The sequence below is a fragment of the Trichosurus vulpecula genome, chromosome 4 (assembly GCF_011100635.1).
Source record: "Trichosurus vulpecula isolate mTriVul1 chromosome 4, mTriVul1.pri, whole genome shotgun sequence".
Classification (NCBI taxonomy): domain Eukaryota; kingdom Metazoa; phylum Chordata; class Mammalia; order Diprotodontia; family Phalangeridae; genus Trichosurus; species Trichosurus vulpecula.
In genome coordinates this window covers 289770075-289788693 of record NC_050576.1, presented here as the reverse complement: position 1 = coordinate 289788693, position 18619 = coordinate 289770075, and the positions used below count along the sequence as shown (strand labels likewise).

The 18619-nt window shown below is 36.9% G+C and overlaps 1 protein-coding gene across 1 annotated transcript in view; it reads right to left on the bottom strand.

Annotated features, from left to right (window-relative positions):
* LOC118847131 (receptor tyrosine-protein kinase erbB-4) overlaps positions 1-18619 on the bottom strand; it is a 275926-nt gene that overhangs the window by 36549 nt on the left and 220758 nt on the right. The window contains exon 17 of the mRNA XM_036755723.1: positions 13472-13570. Coding sequence (XP_036611618.1) covers positions 13472-13570 — 99 coding nt within the window. The remainder of the gene's footprint in view (positions 1-13471; positions 13571-18619) is intronic.

Sequence of the window (18619 nt, the reverse complement as noted above, 5' to 3'; positions counted from 1 at the left end):
ACTCATATATATAAACAATTTATCAAACAATTGATAAAAGGAAAAACCAACTGCCTTGTCATTTAGAAGGAAGGTTCATTTTAGCTAGAGGTCTTTGAATAAGAGATACATAACCACTTCCAGTTCTGATATTTTTCAATACTCTAATGATAAAATTATGTGATCCATAGTGGGTAATTATATATATTCACTCTAACAAAGTAATGAATTCATGGGGGAGAATCCTCCTAGCCTTCTTTTGTTTTGAAGGTTTGAAGCTCTCTCCATGACAGATCTGGACCATAGTAGCCAAAGAGATACCCTGGTAATACCTAGGGGAAACTACTTTGTTTTGTTTTGTTTTCCAAAGGATAACACAAACTTGATATGAAGCCAAGAGATTTCATGTCTCAATCTTCACTTGCTTGAAGTATAACCTTGGAACAGACCTCCATCTCTCCCAAGTCTGCCAGTGCATTGACTGTACCCATCTAGTAGTGAACGATGGGGACAGGAACATATGATGCTCACGATAGGCAGGCATGAAATTTGTCATAATTGCATTACTTGAGGGATCTCTTAAGAGATCTCAAATTGATCAACCTCAAATTGATAATATTATAGATCTATATGAATATTTGCATGTATACATATGTGTTAAATTTAATGCTTATATAAGTCTCTGCAAGTTTTGAATGAAAACTTTCACGTACAGACAATATAATCTATGTTTTCTTGGCCAGAAAAATGGCACTAAACAAATGACAACGTTTATTAAGCAAGTTCTACTTTCCTCCCTAGAAGGACTCTTGGCTTTTCTCTCAATTCTATCAGCAAAATCTTTTGCTCTCTCTTTCAATTAGAAAACTATGCCAGCAGGATTGTATCCAAATGGCTTATAATGATCCCAATTCACATCTGTAAATAGAAATGCTATTTCCTTAATAGTCACACGCTTTCCTGAAGTATATGGAAACAGATTTACAGTTAGGGAATAAGATTTCCAAAAAGATAGATATTTTAAAATGAAATCACTGGCTGAAGAGAGGGGAAAAAGACATGGTCATGAAATGATTTCCTTCAGTTTCTACATCCATTAATTTTCAATAGTGGTAAGACTTTGTGGATCAACATCAATTTACTGCTCAGAAGGCCTTGTGAACAGTTTGTAAAGTATTCAGACATTACTTAATTTTAGAGATCTTTAGATCAGTTGGAATATAAAATTACAATCACCAGTGAGTTGTGCCTAGATGTTATGTAATATTTGCTTCTTCTCCAGAATACTATAACTCTCAATATTTATAAAGTGATTTTCACATAATAGGCACATAAAGAATGTTTCTTCAAATTAAAAAAAAAAATAAAGTGAGAGAGCCTATGGGCTTTCTCAAGACCAAGAACTTTTTTCTGACACCAATAAAACCAACTCATGACAGTAAAGAATGCTGAGTCATTTCCCCCATTTATTTCTCTTTTCTGTTTCCCAATTCTTTTAGGAATAAAGTTTTAAACAACAAACCAAAAAAGGCATATTTCAGAAAGGAGGATATTAGTATGGCAAGATTTTCATACAAACATTAGGCATTTATTAAATGCTTATTATGGTCCAGGTGTTAACAGTTTCATGGTTAGTTGCAGGGGTTGTCTGGAATGACCCTGCTCCGTGTGTGTGTGTGTGTGTGTGTGTGTGTGTGTGTGTGTGTGTGTGTGTTGGGGTGGGGGTCAGAGTCAGAGATGTTGCCCAGGGATGCCAAAATTGTTGAGGTTTCATGGTGTGCTGTGGTGGGACACCATCTCAAAGAATTCAGAGTCAGACCACCTCTAATCCAAGTAAAGGCATTTATTGGAAATGGTGCCTCCAATGGGCTGGGTTCCAAAAGGAACCAGCAACTTAGTAAGACAAGATAGGCAATTTTATAGTGTAATGATGCTGCTTATGCAACAGAAATTATGAATATTAAAAAGGCAGGAGGGGTTTGCAAAAGGATTGGCAATAGGGGAGGGGTCCCAGCCTTGATGAAATTGCATATATGGTTACCCACAATGCATACAGAAACCCCAAATGGGGGGAGGGGCATTTATGTGTGGTAATGATATTGTAATAAGCCTCTCTGTATTACAAGTTTACTCGAGGTCAGTTCTTTACTATTACGGTAGAGGAAGCCCCTTCTGTGGTTCAGTGGTCAAAAATCCTGGTCATATTGCTTTCTGATTGGCTAGCTATTGTGGTCCTGTCTGGTCAAGATGGATAGCTAGGTATTGTGGTCCTGTCCTGGGCTAGATGGATGATGTGGTTGTGGTTGAGAACATGGACACACCTGTTTAAACATGAGAATTGGATCGGGGGGCAGAGGCTAGGTAAAGGCAGTGGTTGTATTGGGTCTGGGGGCCTGTGGTGTGGTTAAAGCCAGATTGTATAGTCAAATTAGGGCATGCCTGTTGTTCAGTGAGGCCTAGGAAGTTAGAATATTGGGTCTGGGAGCAGCTTTATTAGGATTCCATCACAGGCACTGTGCTAAGATACTGCGGATATAGAAAAAAGGGAAGTTCTTGAGGAAATCAGTCTAATGGGGGACATAATTGTTTGCGTAGTATGCAAACTATATATATGCATGTGTATGTATGTATGTGTATGTATATGCACATACACACATACATGTATGTATATATATACAGATATACACACACACTTACATGTGTGTATATACATATTTGTACATGTTAAATTGAGGATAATCAATAAAGGCAAGGCACTAGTATTAAGAGGAATCTGGAAAGGCTCCTTGGAGAAAGTGGGATTTTAGCTGGAAAACCAGGGAAGCCAAGAGGCAGTGATAAGCTAGAGAACTCAGGCATGAAAGAGTCAGTGAAAATACACGGAGTGTCTTGAAAATGGAGAATTCTTACCCTAGTCCAATTAGTATTTTAAAATACAGGAAGAAAACTGAGTATCTGCTAAATCACAAGGTGGGGGGAGAGTAATTCTCATGGTCTTAGTCAATTGTTGTGACATTGGAGGTATAACCTTGAAGTTCCTGGTTGGATGACGAAGAGATGAAGTAAGAAGAATGAGGCTGAAGCATCTTTTGCTTTCTGGTTCTTCCATAAACATCACTTACTAGTTGTATGACTTAGAGCAAGCTATAGTTCCCTCTGTATTCTCATGTGGGCACGATGAGGGTACAGTCTCTGGGAACACCCTTGAACCTGGAATACAGTCTCCAGGAGCCCCCTTGAACTCTCCTTGAGTCTTCCAACTAGATCTGGCTTTCGCCTAAGGCCATAAGCCTTACATTATCATTAGGCCCAAATCTCTACCTAGCCTTGCCCTTTGTTGTCCAGCTACTCCCCAGCCTTAGTATCAACTATCAATATCCATTCCTTCAGCTACTTCCCACCCTTAATCCCATTCTCTTGGTTCCTAGAGTCTGACCTCATCCTAGTCCCTGGGGTCCCATCAAGCTCCTCCTTAGACTCCTTCTCAAGACCCTCCCTAAACCCCCCCTGTAGTCATCCCAGACCACCCCTCAATCCCTCCCACAATCTTTGTTTATATAAGTTTTATCTTGCCTCCTTGGAGGCTCTCAGATTCAATCTAGCTGCCTGCTTGTGAAAACAGGCATCACAAAGGGTGGGATTTCTTAAGACAACTCATTATGGTGAATCCTTAATAAACTTTGTCTTTTCCCTTGGCTGAAAAGGCTTGAGTCGAATTCTTTCGGCAGGACCTGGCGTGTGGGTATTATGGGGTTCCCTACCGTTATTATTTTTCTTTTAACCTCTTAAATGATATGTAGGGAACCATACGTTTTTAGGGGTGCTGAAAAGAAAAGCAACTACTAACACAGTTCTCGGCCCCAAAGGGTATCTGGTGGAAGCTGATAGAATGCTGGGTCTGTGGCAGGAAGACCTGAATTCAGATCTAGCTTCAGACACTTACTAGCTGACTAGTGACCCTGGGCAAGTTACTTAAGCTTTATTTGTCTCAGTTTCCTCAACTGTAAAATGGGGGTAATAATAATACCTACTTCCTAGGGTTTTTGTGAGGACCATAAAGTTCTTAGCATAATGCCTGGCACATAGTAGGTGCTTTATTTAATAAACGTTTATTTCCTTCCTTTCCCCTCTTTAACACAACCCAAGGGGATCACATTATAATGAGAGAGACAACACACAAATATCAATGAATATCAAAGACAAAGAGGGGGTAAATGGAAGGTAATTTCAGGGGGAAGAGATTAGCCACAGGGAGGGAAAGGGCTCTGGTAGTTGGTTAAGATTTGTGTTGAGTCATGAAGGAGGCCAGGGAAGCCCAGAGGAGATGGGAAAAGGGAAAGCATTCAAGGTATAAAGGGATATTCAGTGAAGAGGTATTTCAATAAAACTCTGATATTCTAATTACAGCCAGGAAGATTTTCTGGTTCTATGTAGAAATCCCTTGCATTTGCAGCAACAAGTTTCCAAAAGTTTCCACTAACTTATTTACACATTCTTGTCAGAGCTGACAATTCTAAAACTAGTGGTCGGTTATATTTATCATTTTTATGGAGCTGAAACCCAACATAATCCTGGTTCACTAAAGTCTATCCTTGGGAATAATAGCAAAGTGCAGGGAATTTAGGTAAAATCCAGAGGCCCCGTTGATCTTAATTATAAAACTACCAGCAAAAAGACCAGTTCCCTTGGTTATTCTCTCACCAAGAAACTAATGAAAAAGGGAAATTTATGTCCAATCATAAATCCCAAATGTTTCATTTTCATTTTTCCCAAGTTAATTTTCTCACCTAGCTAAGCAGCATTTCTTTCTATTATTAGCCACTGGCCCAATATCAGCTGACCAGCATCCATCAAGTTCTTCAACTCAATGAGCTTGGGGACTCCCAAGGAACTTTGTGTATGCAGACTTTTGCTTACAGCTTCTAATTATTTTCTAACAGATAATGTGAACATTTAAGTTCAGAGAGGTTAGATTAAACTTGTAAGTAGATCAAAACCCTCGATAAAAATTGTAGATCCCCGGATCACTGCTGTAAACTAGGCTTTAAAAAAAATTCTGAAGAGATGAAGGGCTCTCGCTGACTGCTTATTTTAACATGTCAAACTAGTCTAATATTTCTACCACCACAGAGGCGTTCGTTCAGATTTCTAATCATATGGTGCCTGGCTCTCTGCTGTTGTAAGTGACAGAGTGTCTCCTTACGATGATGAGAACACTTCACCATCCAGTGAACACAGGGGTAGTTAGGAGCCACGGGCAGCATCGAACATCGCTATGAAGATTATCTTATTACCTGAACTTCAATGCAAATCAAACTCATCTTGGGCTTTTTTTAAGGGCCTACAATGCTGTGAACAATTCTTTTTTGAAACAATGCAGTGAAATAAAGCACTGGTTTTAAGAAATGAACGAGATTAAATCTTACCTGGGTGATTTATTAGGGGTGTCCCTAGGAGAAGTCAATGAATGTCACTGAGATATAAAATGGAGTTGCTAATGCTTACATCACTCATGTATGGGCTTCCCTTGAGGATCCAGTAAGATGATACACATAAAGACATTTTTTAATCATCAAGCATGACATAAACATGAGTTGTTTTTGGTAGGAATAATATAGGAATAATAAAGTCCATGAGAGGCAGTGTGATACAGTGAATACTTAGAGCTGGCTTAATTGTCCTGAAGAGTTGAAGACAGCTTCTGGCCCAGATAATACTATCTATATGACCTTGACCAAGTCATTTAACAACTTACTCCCTACAGCAATACTCTAAGAGTACTCTTGCAAAGCAGTTCCTTTTCTGCATTGTTAGAAGGAGTTTCTTCATCAGGAATTCCATATACCAGATAAAATAGCAATACAGTCATCATCAAGTCTCTACCAGCTAGGTGGTATAGTGGACAAAGCATCAGGCCTGAAGTCAGGAAGACTCATCTTCCTCAGACACTTAGTAGCTATGTGACCTTGGGTAAGTCATTTGATCCTGCTTGTCTCAGTTTGCTCATTTGTAAAATGAGCTGGAGAAGGAAATGACAAACCACTCCAGTATCTTTCTAAGAAAACACCAAATGGGGTCATGAAGAGTCACACATGACTGAAGAATCACCACAAAGTCTCTTTATTGCTTAAGGTTTGTGAAAGTCAATATACTAACATCAGTGAATGTGATCTCATCAGTGTAGCCAATCCCTCCAAAAGAGGTGCTATACATTCTTCATTCTTTCAATGAAGAAGACAAGACTAAAGGTTGGAAATATATGTATTCAGTAATATAGAAACTTAGTTATATGTGGAAACATTAATATATCGATCTATTAGCATATATTTATTAAGTGCCTACTCAATGCCAGGTACTATGTTAGGCACTTTGAATACAAAGACGAAAGTGAAACAGACCTAGCCTTCATGGAGCTTATATTCTATTAATCATTCTATCTATGATCAAGTGGCAAGTGACAACATAAAGAAAGAGTAACATTCAGGCATCATGGAAATACTTGCTTACTACAGGTGTTTGTGTATAACTACAGCAGATTGAACATGATTTTAATGTAGGTTATAAAATTTCCTTCTCCAGAGATTTTTGAGAAAAATAGCAATCTAACACTTCAAGGGAAGTTTAAGTACAATTCTGCTTGGAGGCAAGATGATGGGTTAACTGACCTCTCAAAATCCCTCTTTCTAGCCATAGGGGATTTTGTGACATTTAGAAAGCTAAACCTTTTTTAATGTGACTTTTGCATTTTTTTCAATAACCAAAAAAAAAGCTGTACTATATTTATAGATTTAAATCAGTACAACTCATTTGGGTGAAAGGATTTAAATCTGGTCTAAAATTTAAAAATGAAATGTTGACCTACTGAAATCATCACTGTAACAGTGGATAGTGGATAGTAACTGGGAACTGTGGGAATGATTCCCGATAATATTAGAAATGAAGACTATAATTAAAGCACTATGTACTAATTACATACTAAGATCCAATATGGGAGATATAGAATATCCCATAGAATAAAGAATGGAAGGACAGAATTGGATTTAGAGTTCAGAAGCCCTGAGGTTGGATCCTGTCTCAGAAACTGTCTGTGTGAACTAGATATGTCATTCAATCTCTCTTTCTCTCAATTTCCTGTTTATTTACCCTATTAATCAAGACATATGTAGTCATAAGAATAATACCTACATCACAGGGTAGTGAGGATAAAATAGGGTAACATATGTAAAATATTTCGTAAACCTGAAACCACCATATAAATGTCAAGTATTATCATCACCATCACCATCATGTTAACATTCATCATTATCTATTTGTCTTTTTGTGGGACTACTGCAATTTTAAAATAAAGATAAATTTATTTAAAATATAAAAGAATGTCTCGTCAATGAATGCCCTATATATAATACTATCTATGCATTGAGACTTCAAATTGAGTTATGTCATACCAACAAAAGCAAGAATGGAGATATCATAGAGAATATTTAGAAGTAGTTAATGGAGGGAGAGGGACAACTTTTCATCATTCCCCTGGTAAAGCTCTGATATCCAATATGTAAGGAACAGATTCAAATATACAAAAACAATAACCATTTCCCAATAGATTAGTGACCAAAAGACATGAACAGATGCTTCTCAAAGAAGAAATATAAACTATTAACAGCTATATAAAAATGTTGCAAATAACTAATAATTTGAAATATGTACATTAAAAGAAAAAAAAACCCTATGTACAAAAATATGTATAGCACTTTATAATGGTAATTAGGGTGGCACTTTTTTGTTGTCTTCTCTTTTGGAATGCTAAGGCAGTCAAGTGCCTTTAATGAGTCTTGCCTTTGAATCAGGAGTCTTCCATGACCTGCTTATGTCAGGAGAAGGCCTAGGTCACCTGGGTTTGAGTCCCATGGTTGTGACGCCCTCTGACCCTGAAGAAGTGTATAAATATATATATATATATATTAAGAGGTCAGCATTTTGCCTTTGGGGGCACACTCATTGGAATAATGTTGGTGATTTGGCCAGACAAGACTCTGGCTATCTGTTGGACCCTCCCCACCCCTGGCTTTGAAACATCCAGATGTTGTTGCTTGTCTCTCTAGTAACTATGTATCTACTGCTATGATAGATAGGATGATTTGTGTTATTTGCTCTGTTTATATGATTTCTGCTTGTAATTTCTGTCTGTATTTGCTCTTAAGTTCAGGGTGATGACTTTTTGTAAATGATATATAAATACATACATACATATATATATATATATATATATATATATATATATATATATATACACACACACACACACATATAATTAAAGTGAGATTGTAAACCCCTTGAAGTTTCTTTCCTTAGAAAAATAGATCAAAGGAACTGTGCTAGCAGCACTCCTGTGTGCTGGTGTTATTGGCCTTACACCTCCACAGCAGCTGTAGTAGCATTGTTGTTGCAAACTTTTTTAGAGAAAATGACTGGAAAGCAAGATGGCACCCTTTCATCAGGAAATGGCTGGGCAAAATATGGTATGTGAATATAATGGAATACTATGTGCCACAAGAAAGACGAAAGAGATGGTATCAGAGAAACTTTGGAAGACATGTGTCTACTGAGGTAGTGTAAAGTGAGCAGAAACCAGAACCACTTACACAGTAAAAACAGTGTAAAGAAAATGAAAATCTTTGAAAGACTTAAGAGATCTAATCAATATCATAAAAAACAATTGCAGAGGATTGATGAAGGATGCTGCCCACCTCCTGATGGAGAGGAGATATACTCAAGTTATAAAATGAGACCAATATTTTTTAGATATAGCCAATGTAAGGGGATTTCTTATGATTGTCTATACAGATTTTTATAAGGGTTTTGTTTTCAACTTTTTTTTTTGGTGAGGGTAAAAGAAAGGTAGTAAGAATGATTTCAAAGAGAGTATAAGAAGAAAAGGGAGCCATTAAAGCATTTTTTAAAAATGCATAGAAAAGAACAGAAGAAATATCAGAGGAAAACACAAACAGGGAAGCTTCTAAAGTTACATGTATTACATGCTAAAAGGAAAAGCAAATAGTAAGAGACTCACAGTCATGTACATTCCTCTTTTTCCATTCTACTTCTTATAAGGAAATGCTAATTTTGTTTGGTCTTTGTTAATTTCAGAATAAAAATAAATAAATTTTAAAGAGTGGAAAGCAAGAAAAAGTACCAGACATCTAAAAGTAATTTATTTTAAAGAAATACCGCAACAATGAAAATACACTTGCTCTTCTTAGGACGAAAAGAAGTAGATACACATAGCAATATGAAATAAGTCAATGGTTCTTATTGATTAAGGAAGGCTAGGGTAGATGATTAGAAGCTGATGGATGACACAATAAGGGTCCATTTAAAATACTCAAGTTGCAGCTTTGTAAATTATAGCATATTGAATCAAAATACAGCTTCCAAAGAAGTCTAATTGCAGTGGGATACTTAACTAAAACAGGGTGGTTGACGACGAAGCAAAGAGTATTTGGGGTTAAACATGAAGAAAGTAATTTTGAGAAGTTACTAAAATATTGCGTATTAGAAGACTGTAGAATTTTCCTCATTTTAGGCTCACTTAAATGTGCTTCTTTGCCCTCCTACTTTTTTTGGATTTTTTTCTCTCTTTCTTAACAAATTATTCAGTCATTTGAATATATTATTATAAAATAGCTTCAGAACCCTTGAAAGTGAAATAAAATCACACCCAATGTCCATGTAGTCCTTCCAAACTCTGTCATTCCATAGGAAGCACCACTTTCAGCTACTTTCAGTAGCAAGGAAGCAGAGCCTGGGGACAATTTGGATTTTGCATACTAAATCCTTGGCTTTAATAGTTTATGTAGCCATGATCATTTGAAGCTTTTATGATTACTGTAGAATTTATTAGTGGATACAAAGCCCTGGGTTTGTGTGACTCTTGTTCAGTTAATTTCTCTGGGCAAAGAGAGTGACAGGAGGCACACTGGGGCTTCAGTAAAATTGAATGTAAATGTCCATGAAGCAATGCTTTTTTTTTTTTAAAAGATAGTTCAAAAGCTATTGTTAAATGGAAAATGTGTGTATGCTCAAATGTTATTTTCTATAAATTGACTGAGACATGTCAGATTTTAGTAGGCCATGCTCCCCAAATCCATTAAGCCTAGCCGTTAACATTATTTCTTAGCTATGTTTATGTCATGCTGGGTAGGAAAAAGAATCGGTTTCCTGCCCTATTAGAAAATAAGAACTAAAAGCATATGTGAAATACAAGCTGTCCTTCAAAAAAGTTTGAAGAAATACTATTTTTGTTGTTTTGTGTTTTCCTCTTATGGGAAGAAGAAAGGATGGTCACTCGTTCACTCAAAATTTATGCTATATCATTATTGTTATTAGAAATCCATTAGTAATGTTCTGAGGCACTGAGATAACAACTCAGTGGTCAAATTGCTTGTCCCATGCATTTAGTACAGCATTTAATAGAATTTAAACCACTTCCAGTTTATTTTCTGACAATTCTGAAATTTCTAAGAAAAACTGTGTTTGACTGCTCTTTTGGACGTGTGCAGGAATCTTAGAGGTAATGTATACATTTTCTGTGTGAATTGCAACCATTTTTCTATGTCAGGCATTACATAAACACTCATCATGGGAACAGTGGAATGGGAGAATAAAATACAAAAGTTCCTGGGAAAGGTAGCATGACATAGTGTGGCTAGAGAGTTGGCTTTGGAGTCAGGAAGGCATGTGTTTAAGTCTTCACTTTGACCATGCTGGCTAAATGCTTCCCTGACAAGGCCTACCTTTCTTAACCTGTCAGGCAACTCTCTTATACTTCAAGTGGCCAAGCAGACGATGATTTGTCTTAGTGGAAGGATTTGACTCATCAATACACTGTACCGATGAAGTCATGGCTAACGTGAAAACAAAATACATGCATTTATGGGACAATTATATGGTTCTGTGCTCACCATAAGTAAATACTTTTTCTTTGCACTCTTTTTTTCAACTCACCATACCAAATGGTATAAAGTATGTGTGATTTGGGGGTAGCTAGATGGCTAGTAGATAGAGTTCTGGGTCTGGTGTAAGGAAGACCTGAGTGCAAATCCAGCCTCAGACACTTACTAGCAGTGTGAGCCTGGACAAATTATTTAACCTCTGTCTGCCTCAATCCACTGGACAAGGAACTGGCAAGCCACTCCAGCATCCTTGCCAAGAAAGTCCCATGAATCTTGTGAACTGAATAGCAACAATGTGGGATTTTTTTTGATACAAGGAAATCCCAATGAGGAAACCCCCTTTTCCAATGCATATTAGCACTTACTCTGCAATTAATAACTCTAAAGAATTCCCTGAAGGCATAATCCAATATGTGCATGAGGTGATACTTAAACCCAGGCCTTCCTGACCCTACTTCATCTCTCTAGTCAGTTTTCCATGCTTTCTTTCACAATTCCACTATTAACCACAAAAAGTTTAACCAATTCAAGCACTGTGTTCCTAAAAAAACATATTACTTTGTTTTGGCTTAAAATTGCATTTGGAAGAATGTAGAAAGCCACTTGTGTTATTTGTAACTTTTTTTTAAGTAACCTGATCTAACTTTGCTACTCTAGCTAAATCCATTCGTCATTCTACTATATACAGGTACCATCATATTTTTTGCCCAACATTGCAGCCAACCTTATTAATGATATACACAAAATAAACTGGGGAGGAATGGGTAGATTTCCATCAGATCTGGGAATATCCCCCCTATTTTCTAATTCAATGAGAAATATAATACTAAAGGCATCTCCCACTTCACTAGACAACCTGCCTCTTTCTTCCACACAGAACATTTTAAACACTGCAGGAAAGCCCCAAATGGCAGGCAAAGATCCTATCTGCCATGTTCTGAAATTGTGCTGATGGCAGCTTCTCAACATGTTAATCCGTCTCACAGACATAACACAAGAGGGATAAGAAAGAAATTTTAAAATATTTCCCCCTGTTTTTAATACTTAAAACTGAAAAAAAAAGACCCTTTGGAGTCTGTCAGTTCCCAAATCCACCAGTAGCTTTGAGAAAATGACTCTTTTCGTGACTCAATTGCGGCCTCATCTAAAATTCAGCAGCACTCTAAGACTTCAAGTTGCCATTCCCACTCCTGTTTCCATGGGAATAGACTTTGGATCAGCCAAAAAAAAAATGGGGTTAGGAGCTTTCAAATAATCATTCAAAATAGTGATGAGGTTTTCAGAGCTTTTAGGTGATTATTTTGTAGCCTCTTAACCCCCTTTTGCCTTCCTGTTGCCATGGAAATATGACAAAAATGGCTGCCCTGGGCATCCAGCAGAGTTATTAGCATTCTTCTGGATTTCAGCAGTGACTGCAGACTAGGCTGTACAAGTCTGTTTCTCTGTCTCCCACAGTCTGTACCATTTCTACTCATGGGTAAAGTTTTTGGTAGTTGTTTTTTTCCTCAAAATTTGACATTTCTTTTGCAAATCCTTGTTTCTGATTAACTTAAAATAGGATACTTGTCTATTCCTTGGAAAATGTCTCAGCTTTATGCTTTGACATGTTTTCCAGGCATGGTGCCAAAAACTTTTGAATGGTTCAAAAGGGAATATTCTCAGGCACCACCCTGACTATGTGCTAAATATGTCTTTAGCTGATGTTTAGGGATCTAAAAGTAATAGAAGCCTATTTGAGGTCATAAAGAGGTTGACCTTACTCAACACTTCTCTCCTTTAGGACTAACAAGGCTGTTATTCAATAGAAGGAGGCCTTTTTACCTCTAGGTTCTAACTTGGGAGTTTAGCCAAAGACAGTACATCTCAAATATAGGCTGTCTGACTTAGGTCAACTTCTAAATCCAATACAGCACATCCTAACTACAAGTCCTACTTAGCAACAAATTTTTTACACAAGAGGACATGAACATAACAAAATAGAACAGATGGGGTCATTTTACTACATCAATACCAACATAATCTTCCTCCTCCTCATTACCAACACATATATAATAATGATGAGCTGATATGGCTATTTTAAAGTAATATGCTTGTAATTTCTGGAGCATTCAATAAAAATAGCCAACATATTTTTCCTTTTATATTTATAACAATTTTATGGAGTATTTTTTATTAAAGGAACTGTAACTGAATAATTAGTAACACCTAGAAAACTAGACAGGAGAGCCAATAGAGAGAAGAATTCCATTTAGAGAATACTGGATTGCAAGTCTGGCCAATTTCCAAATGCTCAGGCTAACTCTTCCTAGGCAAATCAGAAGTATAGACATAAATTAAGCATTTCTTACTCTAATCTGGGGTAGTCCTGGAGAATTTTTGAAACCCAAGATTTGACCTGTTGCTAAAGACAAAGTTTGTAAATTGCAGAAAAAAGTGTTTTTTTGTTTTGTTTATTTAAGGTTATTGTTTGTTTTGTTTTGAAATTACCAAAAAGCCATGTCACTATTGGAAAGAAATCAAAGATATGAAATGTTTATACTTACATCCATGAACTCAACATTAGCTTTTGGACCAGTTGTCTCATTGAGAATCTTTATAGCCACAGGTATCTTTACTGTCTCTCCTTCAGGTACCCAAATCCCCTATAGAAGAAAAGAGAAAAAAATATATATGTATACATATGTGTATGTGTATAATACACTTTCAAAATTGATGAATATAAAACACATGTAGTATATGTTTTCACCAGGTAAATTAATTCTTATCATTAAAAAAAGTCTTTAAAGAAATGATCACCAAAGAAAGAATATCACGAAACAGCCCATAAATGTAGAGGCAACAGGGTGGGAGGAGAGAATAGGGATACTGAATCAGGAATCAGGAGATCTCAATTCTAGCCCTTCCTTTACCACTTAGAGAGCTAGGTTACTTGGACAAGTCATTACTTCACTCTATCTAGGATTTCTCATATGTTAATGAAGGGGGTTGGATTGAATGTTTATAAAATCCTTTCCAGCTGATAATATGATTATGTTGCAACTCAAAAGACAAGCTAATAGAAAATACTGTCACTTTACATGCAGATTGACTGAGGACTCAATTTTCAAGGAAAATAATGTCTATTAGCCACCATAGGATACCTCATTTGTTTTTCTGAATAGTATATATGCAAAACACTTGGAGTTCCTTGGAAGAAATATGATATATTAATATAATTTATTAATATTAGTTTTTGGATTTCTCTCTCAAGCAAAAAAAGATAGAAAAATAAAATCTGACTGAATTCCTTTTACATTGGCCAAGAATGTAGATGATAGAGTTGTGGTACAATGTGACAAATGCTAAACCAAGTAAGTTTTTCTGTCCATGATGCACTAAAATGTTGAAAAGAGAGAGGGGACTTAGGTTTTAAATGACAATCTTAGAATATGTTTATAAGTTTTATGAAAGTGAAAAATTCAACTAAACTGTGGTTGGGAATATTTGAGTATTTTTAAAATTATCTAGACACAAAAAAACCTGCTTTTTTTGGTTATTTTTTTTAACAAAACTGAAATCAAATCCTTTAAAAATGAAGTGATTCAGTTAAACTTGTTGTGCATCAGCCCATTGGGTTTTGCATATGTGGAGACAGAAATAAATGTTGTCATTATAATTGTTTAGTCATTTCAGTTGTCTCAGATTCTTCATGACCACATTTGGGGTTTTCTTGGCAATGATACTGGAGTGGTTTGCCATTTCCTTTTCCAGCTCATTTTACAAATGAGCAACTGGGTCAAATAGGGTTAAGCGACTTGCCCAGGGTCACACAGGTATTAAGTGTCTCAGGCTGGATTTGAACTCAGGAAGATGAGTCTTCCTGATTCCAAATCCAGTGCTGTATTTATCTACTGTGCCACCTGGCTCTTTCTTTTTTCACATTAATTAGATCTATCCACTGTACAAGTTACATATGGCAATGATTGAAAGAAAAATGAGGCAAATATCCAACGTTCAAAAAAAAAATTAGTTCAAACGGACAGAGACTATACTACAGATACACGGGTAACCATTGTCATTTCATTGCCTGGTACCTTGCACATAGTAGTAGTTACTTAATAAAGGTCTTGCCTTGAATTAAATTTACAATATCTTCTTTGATATCTTAGGAACATATAGTACTACTAGCTTCTCACTTCTCAATCTGCTGTGATAGCCATAATATATCTTCTGCTCGCTCCTGGTAAAGTGGGAAAAAAGCATTTGATCCAAAGTCTGGAAGTCTGAGTTCAAATTCTTTCTATAATGTTTATTACCTGACCTTGGGCAAGTCACACTGTCTCTTAGCCTCAGGTTTCCTCATGAGTAAAAGTATGGACAATGAATTTGATGGGTTTTAGGTCCACGAATTCTCAATTAAGTTGAACAAAATGTGAAATACAAAACATTGTGTTAGGAGAAAAGTATATAATGAATAAAGAAAAATGATGCTGTTCTGGTCCTCAGGGAGTTCATATACTACTAGGGGAAAGGAGATAGAACAGGTACTTAGGCAAGTAAAACATAAGGTAGCTTTGGATGGAAACACAGGAGAGAATGGAGGAAAAAACTGCTTTAGGAAGACTGAGGAGGAAGAGAATACTAAAAATGGGTGTTGAATATAAGGGGAACTAGAATCAAGGAATTCTTCCTATGTAAGTTCAGACTAGAGCTGAACCTTGAAGAAAAAAGAGAGAAGGATTCTGCAGGGAGCGAATGCATTCCAGGCATGGGAAGTAGAATGTACTCATGCATTGAGACCAGCAATGGCAAATCAACTTCAGGCATGTTTGGCTGGAACATAGAGTATAAAAATGAGGAGAAATGGGAAATAAAGCTGGAAAGGTAGGCTGAAGCCAGAATCACTTAACACGGTTTTCATGGAATCAATTAAGTCAAGAAGGGCAGACTTACATGTGGTTATGAAGCACATAAAAATAATATTTGGCTCCAGAAATAAAGCTCAGACTCGACATTAAATTACACTGATTTTTGGACTAACCTAAGTTCAACAAGTCTCTTTTCTTTCCTAAACATTATTGGTCATGACTTTAAAAGAAAAATAAGGGAAAGTTCTGGTCCAACACTTCTTGTCTAACATATATTTTCCCATGAGTACTGGAACTACTGTAATAGAAAGCCAAGAAGTGACATAAATGTGAGAGTAGTTTAACAAAAGTGAATCTATGGTTGTGACTTGGGGAGCTACTTTAATTGTTAAATTCTCCCTGGGGGAGAACTAAAAAGGGGAGCCTAGTGTCAGTAGCCAATAAATCTACTAAAGGCCCTGCCACACCAAATAAAAGAATCTATTAAACTAAAAAAGACCAGGAGGCTATATTTTCCCACTGTTGCTATACAGGGTGGAGAAATGTCTAAGAACTATTCTATGAAGTAATTTTTGAAGTCAATGTGTAGTGGGAATCTCCATGGACTCACAGTTAGAACACCTGGGTTGGTGTCCTAGGTCAGCCACTGATTAACTGGATGACCTCTCCTTGGGCCTCAATTTCCTCAGTTGTAAAGAGAGTAGATGAGACATGACCTTTAAAGTATCTTACAATTCTAAGACTGTAAATTCTGTGAGAATGGAGCTGCTTTAAAACAACTTCAATAACATTTTAATGGATCCACTGTACTGGAAAAAAAGAGTAATACTCATAGGCATTGGTTTCCATGATTTTTCCAAATAAAAATAGTTACCTGTTGATACACTATGTTATTCCTACAAAGACTGTTTTACTTTGAGATGCTGTGGCAATACACAATTGATCACCTGGGGTCTATTTGCATTTCTTCTTTTTTCGGTGAAAAATAATTTTTTGCCCATTTGGGACAGAGCTGGGGCTTTAGTCAACATAGGAACTCAGCCTCAGAGCTAGGGACCTGAGAGGTCACCTGGTCCAGCTTCCTTATTTTATAGATAAAACTAAAACCCAAGAGCTTAAATGATTTGCTTGTGGTCACAAGGGAAGTTTGCAGAAGATGCAGAGTCTGAACTCTCACTTTGTAACTACATCACCCTTTCTACTTATGTCTTCCTGCCCAGGATCATACAGATATCTGCTATTTGGCCTCCTTTTCTAGATCATCATCCACGTCATACCTCCTAACCATGTATATTCACCAAGGTTCAGTCCTGGGCCATCTTCTTGAAGATGCCTATATCTGCTCAGCCATTCCTAACTTCTTATAATTCCCATTCTCACATTCCCATCTGTCTATTGGGTATCTCCAAAAGGTGTTCCAAAGATATCTTAAAATCAACATCTCCAAAAACGCGCTCTTGACTTTACTCCCCTCTTCTTAATTTTCCTATTAATGACAAGGGTACCACCATCAACTTAGTCAGGCTCGCACCCTAGATATGATCTTTGATGCTTCATTCTCTCAAGATTCTTTTCCTTTCTTCATCCAACCTGTTACCAAGTCCTGTTGATGCTACCTAGGTAATATCTCTTAGATGAGCTCTCTTCTCTTCTCTGACATTGTGACTACACTGATGAAGGTCCTCATCCTCTCATCTACACAATTACAATAAGCCTATTGGCTGGTCTCCATGTTTCAAGTCTTTCCCAACTCCAAGTTTTCCACTCAGCTGTCAAATTGATCTCACTAAAAGGCAGGTCTGATCATTTCATCCCCTCTCCCTCCTACTTTACTCTCTGCATTTAATAAACTCTAGTGATTCCCCATCACCTCTAGGATAAATATAAAACCCTGTCTGGTGGTCAAAACTCTTAATTACCTGGTACCTTCTAACTTGCCAGTTTTCTTACACGCCACCCACCACTCTGTGAATCAGTGACACTGGCCTCCTTGCTGTTCTTCCTATAAAGCACTCTATATCATGACTCTGGACATTTCTACAGGCTATTCTGAATCCCTGGAATTTTATCCCTCCTCATTTCTATCTCGCTCCATCTCTGGCTTCCTTCTAGTCCCAGCTAAATTCATAACTTCTATCAGAGACCTTTCACAATCCCATTTAATGCAAGTGACTTCCATATCTTGACTATCTTGGATTTATCCACTTATACTGCATATAACATTCATACGTATTTGTTTGCATGTTGTCTCCTCCATCAGATTGTGAGCTCCATCAGAGGAGAGACTGAATTTTTTGTTGTTTATTTAGTTGGTTGCTTTTTCATTTTATTTTATTTTTCTAATCATTTGGTTTTTTGCAGGCCAAACAATGTAGCATAGTATCTGGCACATGGAAAAAGTTTATTAAAATTTTGGTGACTGGCTGCGCAATTAACATTTCCAGGGAAGTGAAAGAGTCAGCTTCTCAACTGGGACAAGGAACTTAAAAAGAGAAATCTTCAGAGGCCATTTAGAGAATGCTCTTTCTAATTCATTTCTTGCCACAAGTAAGGAAACAATTGTCATAGGTCATATCCAGGGAGAGTGAGAGAAAGGGAGCTTACTATTCATTATCATTCCAGGGATACAGCCTCAGCAAGGCCTTGTTGGGGGTGCCATAGAGTGACAGAGTAACTGCCTCAAACCTTGAACTTTTACATTAGACACCATAATTGGAAACAGATTCTAAGACTTTACCGCTTAAGAACCTTGAAAAAGTCAGTCTCAGTGAAGAACTCAAGAGTCTGATCCATGAACCAACTTAGATAAAATTGAACCAAGCTTAAAAAAAAGAACTAGGGGGT